The following is a 6,808-nucleotide window of genomic DNA, read 5'->3' as shown; positions in this document are numbered from 1 at the left end:
AACTAAACCCATAAAGTAGAGTAGCCACGTATTAATTATTCATGACTTCTACACCAAGCAAGTTAATCCATAATTTATTGGATAAGCCCTAAAAACCTTAACTACATATCATTTTGATGAAGGTAGGTAGACTTCTTCAATTAGAAAGCTCTATCTCCATGTAAGAAAGAGAGAAGCATCAATATTATAATTATCTAAGCACAATTCTTGGAGATGTACCAACTCATGCTTCAATCATAATCCGTTGACTTGGAAATTAAGAACTTCAAATCCAGTACTTTTTTTCGCTATCATTTTACTTTTAATCCTTATATAATCAGCATATTATATTCCCAGTTTCTTATAGACCTCCAATTACCAGGGACTTCAATTTTTCTCTTGGAGATTAGAACAAGGTCACATAGAAGGAAACCCATGCCAAGGTCCTATCTTTGTGGCCACAACCAAGATTAGAATAAGGCACCGATTTAGGCGAGGAATCAGTGGTGGCGTAGGTTCATCCCCCTTGGCTGTGGATTCGGTTTCCGTGGTCGTGAGGCAAAGGGTCCTCTATATAGCCAAAGCGGACCTACCGCTTCCGGATATCGCCAAGCGACATTGCGCGAGACGTTCAGCGCCAGGGACCCGACGCCACCGCGTGGATTCCGCTCCCTTGTCGCCTTCTCCAACCTTGGACTATTTAAAGCCGCCTCCCCCGCCTCTCCTCTTCGTATCCGTTCCTTATCGGGCTCGCGTCTATCCATCCATTTCTAGGGTTAGGGTTTCCTAATCCTTTCTCTTCCTTCCCTTGAGCCCTTTATCTCGCTGATCGCAGAAGAGAAGAAGGTTCGGGCTCTTGGAGAGTTTCTTCGCCGCCTTAGAGAAACAGCCCTTTTCCTCTGTCTCGTGAGTTCTCCTCTCAATCCATCTCTTCTCCTTAATCTCTCGTTTTACTATTTTTTCCATTTTTTTTAATGATGGAATTTGGCAGAGATAATTTAGTCTTTTGTTTTCCCGATTGTTGTTGTTCTTAGATGCCCTGTATGTTGATTTATTTCTCCTTTCCTTTTTTCAGTTCTTTCAATATATTTATTTTAGAATTTAGAATTATATCAAGAATTTGATATGTTATGTTTATTCTGCTTTGCTCTAATTTTTGGTGCAGAGATTTTAAAGATAAAATAATGGATACATGTTCTAATCTAAGTTTTGTGCAAGATGAACGAAGAAAAAGAATTATCAATCTTTTAAGTAAAACATCATGGGTATTCTATAAATCAAATCTTATATTTATTTACATGGACAGGAGAAAAATCTAGTCTATACTTGATGTTCGCGTAGATACTTTTTCTTATTTATTTCTTAATGCAAAGGATTGTAGACTTTGCGATTTTCCTATTTCTTTTTTTTTTTTTTTAAATTTGTATTGTGATTGCATATGATAGATCTTAACTGAAAACTTTGTTAGCATTATTTTATTCTCTTTGTGACTTGTATGTTCTCATGAAAACCAATCGATTAAAATTGCTTCTTCTATAACTTCAATATTAAGATGGTTGGCATTGTGTGACTGGATGCTTATAGAGGTTTTTGCATTAGAGCAGAATTAAATCACCAAAAATATATATAAAAAATTCCGAGATAAATGTAATGTTTTTTTTATTTATTTTTCTTATCTAGCGGCATTGCAAAATTAACTAACACCCATTTGTTCCTTTTTCAGATACTTAGATTAGAGCTTGTTATTTTGTGCTGTTAATACAAGATCGTGAAGTTGGTATCTTTCTTCTTTTACATAAATTTATTCTTGTTCTCTTTATTTATGTTTAAATCATATGGTCAGGAAAATACTTGTGCGTTTTAAGATCCTAACTATAGTTGAAATCTAGGATAAGATAAGCGAAGTGGAAAAGGAAGCCAAACTAAAAACATACCAGTGTTTTATTCATTAATCAAGTCTGACAGTTATATAAAGAGGAACAATAGAACATTCATTCATCCAGCAAGCCTGCCATCCATGTTTCTCCATATACTAACCTATGCAGATACTTGGAGGCATACATAAATAAAATAATAGATATCTTCTCATGAAATTGAAGACATGTGTTTACTGCCAGGGCAGTGCATTTTTCTTTCCTTAATAAATCTCCAATAATGTTTCTTTCATGGCTGTAATTTTTAAAACTCTTGGCCTTGATCGACATGAAAGGCAAGGGACTGAACTTATGGCTCTTTCATTTTGTAATTTGAGAAGAATTAGGTTGGGAGCCATTGTTCTTTTAACTTATTAATGGCAGAAAAGTTGTTTAAACCCCTTTCCAGAAAAAAAAAAAGGGTCATTGATGCTATTGCCTTCCCCCTTTCTCTGCTTTCTATCCCCTCTATTTGTGTAAGCTGTCCATTTATCTGCTTTTCATGTGCTTTCATGGTCTAAACTTTTTGATAACATCATATATATATATATATATAAACTTTTGTTCATTTTCAGAAATTTTATTTTATTATGATATAGTTGAGGTTGATGAAATTCTATTGTTAGCAGAGGTGCTTATGTTTTTCTAATAAGCATATAGCTGTTTATATAAATCTCAATATGCAGGACTCAGGACTCAAGCTGTTCCTGATGCAGAAAATTGAAACAAAAAAAGAAAGAACAATGAATTAATCTTTTTTTAATTTTTTTCCCTTCAGGAAGTGTGAATGCTTTAATGGAGTCAAAAGGTGGCAAGAAGAAGTCCAGCAGTAGTTCCTTACAGTATGAAGTTCCCCTTGGCTACAGCATTGAGGACGTTCGACCAAACGGTGGAATAAAGAAGTTCCATTCTGCTGCTTACTCCAACGTAAGAAAATGGGAAAAAAGTTTTTGTATCTCTCTTTTGTTTTCTTGATTACATGGTAAGGCTAACTGATATTATGTGCTCCTTTGATCTGTTACAGTGCATGAGGAAGCCATCTTGATAACCCTTCAGATGTGTTCTTCTGTAGAGTAGGATTACTCTCAACATTGTTTTGAATTCTGCTTATAAGCCATTCTCTCTGGCAAGCTGCTTTCTAACAACCAAATCAGTCTCCTCTCAGTCCCTCCCCTTATCTTGCTCTGTGTTCTTCTTCCTTGGCTTTTGTTCCCTCTGTCAGACTGATGGCAATCTTACCGGTGAATGCAATGGATTCTCCTCTATCTTCACCAATCGGGTTTGAGGGCTATGAGAAGCGCCTTGAGATCACCTTCTCTGAAGCACCTCTTTTTGTGGATCCACATGGGCTGGGTCTGCGTGCCCTTACTTGCACCCAGATTGACTCCATTTTGGAACCAGCACAGTGCACCATTGTTGCGCAACTCTCGAACAAGGATTTCGATTCCTATGTCCTCTCTGAATCGAGCCTGTTTGTGTACCCTTACAAGATAATCCTCAAAACTTGTGGGACTACCAAGCTTCTTCTATCAATTCCAAAAATTCTTGATCTTGCCAAGGAGCTGTCTCTCACTGTTTTGTCTGCAAAGTACTCAAGAGGGACTTTTATCTTTCCAAGTGCTCAGCCTTCTCCCCATCGTAGTTTCCTAGAGGAGGTTGCCATACTTAATCAGTTCTTTGGTGGCCTTGCATCTGGTGGGAATGCTTATGTGATAGGCGATCCGGCATCATCCAATGGGAATTGGCACATATATTATGCTACTGGAAAGCCTGAGCTGCCAATGGTTACTCTTGAGATGTGCATGACTCGCTTAAACTGCAAGAAAGCTTCCATCTTCTACAAGAATTCGGTGGATGGTCACTCTTCAACAGCAAAGGAGATGACTAAGCTCTCTGGCATTTCAGAGATTATCCCTGAGATGGAGATATGCGACTTTGAATTTGACCCTTGTGGATACTCAATGAATGGGATTAATGGTCTTGCATTCTCAACAATTCATGTGACACCAGAGGATGGATTTAGCTATGCTAGCTACGAAGCCATGGGGTTTAACCCTGACAGCGTGGTATATGGGGACTTGATCAAGAGGGTTCTTCGTTGCTTTGATCCCTCTGAGTTTTCTGTGGCAGTCACAATCTTTGGTGGACGTAGGCAAGCTGGCACTTGGGGAAAGAAGGTTGATGTCCATGGCTACTCTTGCAAGGATTTGGTGGAGCTGGAGCTTGCTGGTGGTGGGCTGTTGATGTATCAAAGCTTTTCTACTTCCAGGCTGAAGGCAGTTTCACCAAGGTCTGTCCTACGTTGCAGGGATGGTCAAGATGGAGGAGGAGAAGGCTGGGAGAGGGAAGAAGTTTGGCTTTCGAGACTATAATCTGTGATTCTAGTGGTGTTTGCTCTGTTTGGCTTAGAAGCGGCATACAAACCAAGTTATTATTAGACATCTGTCCTCTTGGTACTGTGAATTTTAATTTGGTCTTTGTGTGTTGTTTGAACTATGGTCTTCAGTCTGTAGGTAAAATAAAAAGCTTTGTGGCTTGATGCATGCCACTAGACCCTTAAAATGTGTCTTAGTGTTTCAGGGAAGATTAGTATTTTGTGTGTTAATGTTTGAACTTATAATTTAGTATTTTGGAATAAATTGCTTTGTGGCATGGTGTTTTCTGCCACAATAAGCAGAGGAGATGTGTTAGGTGTGTTGTTTGATGGGTTTTTATGGCAGGTCGGGTTGCTGATGCTCTTCTCCATTTACATAGATGAAACAAAGTGGTGATATTATCATTTTTGTGGTTGGGCTCTGCCAATGATGGTGGGGTCGTGCTTGGCATGCAAGATTCTTTGATACTTATTGTTGTGTAAAGATTGTGATGTTTCTTCCTAGTGGTGTCTGTCTAGCTTGCATTGATTGATTCTCCTATTGAATAATTAATCAAGGAAGTCTTGATTTATACAATGTTGAATACCTCAATTGATCAATTAAAGACTTCAGTGATGATATTCTATTGCCTGTTCATGGACCTATGTGGCATTCCGTTTTGTTATTTTTATTCTGTTTCAATCATATTCTGATAGATGTTTGTATTTATCATGAGTATGAAGCACTGAAATTTTGAATACTTTCTTTTGCTTCACTAGACATATTAACCTGGTTGGATCTTCGAGAGTCCAGATCAATCTTTTTCTAACACTGAAGGAACTTTTGTCAAGCCCTAACTCCCAGCTGATGTCAGATCATTACCCATTATTACTAACCCGTCCAACCAGCAACTGCTGTAAGTTTTGGACCCTAAAGAATGCTGTCTTTTTGCTTACAAGAAGAGAGATTTAAAGAAGGTTTTGATGGGAAAATGGATATATATGACAGGAGTTCAATATAATGGGTTTTAGAGCTGAGATGCATAAAAAGGTTTTTAAGAGAATGGAATTGAAGGAACTTTGACTCGTGAATTGTAATAGCAAGGGAAAATGTTTTGAGGTTACTGGAGAAGAAAATGTTTAAGATTTAAACAAGGAGAGAGAAATGGAACTCTGGGCTGGGCTGGGCATTCCAGACTTCGCTAACAGTTCTTCAGATGAGACATGAAAGCTTGCTGGCTCAAATGCCAAAAAATCACATTGTGTTATCGAAATGATGGCAGAAGTCATTGAGTATTACTATGCTTCTTCTGCAATGCAGTAACAGAAAAATTTCATTCTTGTAATCATAGATCAGCAGGATAACAATGTAACAGGCCAAAAGAAGATCAAGCAAGCTTTATTTGAGAATCTCAAGTAGTTTTAATCTATTGATGAGTATGAAATGAGACAACAATTTGATATACTAGAATTGCCAATGCTAACATGAAAGCATAAATTGATATCAGGAGATCAGCTTTCAGATCCGGATTTCAAAGATGCAGTTGCTCCAACTAGATGAGTTAAACCTGTCTTGTTCTGATTGGCACACCGAGAGAACTATTTTTGCTGGGATATCATCGGTGCATGCGGTTTGTGAAGCAATAAATTATAACTGTTTTCTTCAGTGTCACTGCCAAGGGCTTGGAATGAAATGCTAATCACTCTCATACTGAAGACAAGTAACCCAAAAGATATTGTTGTAAGGCTCCAGGCCAAGTAGCCTTATTAACATATCCTTTTGAGATTATCATGAAAAACCTGAGGCTGAAACGAGTTTTAGTTAGCACTACTAAAAATGAACAAATTGGTTTTTCTAATAAGATGATACATTGGGTATAGTGTTGCTGCTGCACAAGAAATTTTCCATACATTAGAGAATTAAAGAAAACATAAGCTTCTAATTCTAATTGTTTGAAATTTGTTGAAGATTGCTTTATGACCTAGTTAGGTAAGATTTTACCAGAGGAATGTAGAGGAAAACAAGCTTTCCATGTTGTAGGATTCAATTAATTTAGGAATTTATATCCACCCAGCCAACTATTTTCTAGTTAGTGACTAAATTAAAGGGCATATATCAATAAAAAAGGGAGCTTGTTAGGGAGCCCTGTAACCACTGAACTTATTTGTACTGGCAGGCTTACGGGGCACTGCTTTAAATGCATCATGGGAATGCTAGCACAGACATGACATAATGGTAATGAACATTTCTAAGGCAACCCTATATTTTTTATGTAGACGATTATTTGATTAATGTGGAAGCTTCATTGCTGCAACGTCAGAGAGTAGAAAAAATATGGTACATATAATCAAAGCCTTGTGCACTTTGGAGTCAAATTTGGAATAGTCGATGGTGCAATTTAAATCTTCTCTTCATTACAAACTTTCACAGAAAGTTGATAAAGCATTTTTTAAGATAAAATATTGGGATATACCGACCGATCCCTTTTACACCGACTTATCTTCGGGCCTGTTCGACCGACGCCTGACTCTACCGACCGCAACGACCGACGACTGTCGACAG

The 6,808-nt window shown here is 37.7% G+C and overlaps 1 protein-coding gene across 1 annotated transcript; it reads left to right on the top strand.

The window, feature by feature from the left end:
- Positions 1 to 2,916: 2,916 nt before the first annotated feature.
- Positions 2,917 to 4,568, top strand: LOC105031981 (S-adenosylmethionine decarboxylase proenzyme). Its single transcript, XM_073256777.1, has one exon. The coding sequence runs from the start codon at positions 3,119 to 3,121 to the stop codon at positions 4,262 to 4,264; it is 1,146 nt and encodes a 381-aa protein (XP_073112878.1). The 5' UTR covers positions 2,917 to 3,118; the 3' UTR covers positions 4,265 to 4,568.
- The last annotated feature ends 2,240 nt before the right edge of the window (positions 4,569 to 6,808 follow it).

This window comes from Elaeis guineensis, chromosome 1 (genome assembly GCF_000442705.2).
Source record: "Elaeis guineensis isolate ETL-2024a chromosome 1, EG11, whole genome shotgun sequence".
Taxonomy (NCBI): Eukaryota; Viridiplantae; Streptophyta; class Magnoliopsida; order Arecales; family Arecaceae; genus Elaeis; species Elaeis guineensis.
This window is presented reverse-complemented; position numbering and strand designations above follow the sequence as displayed.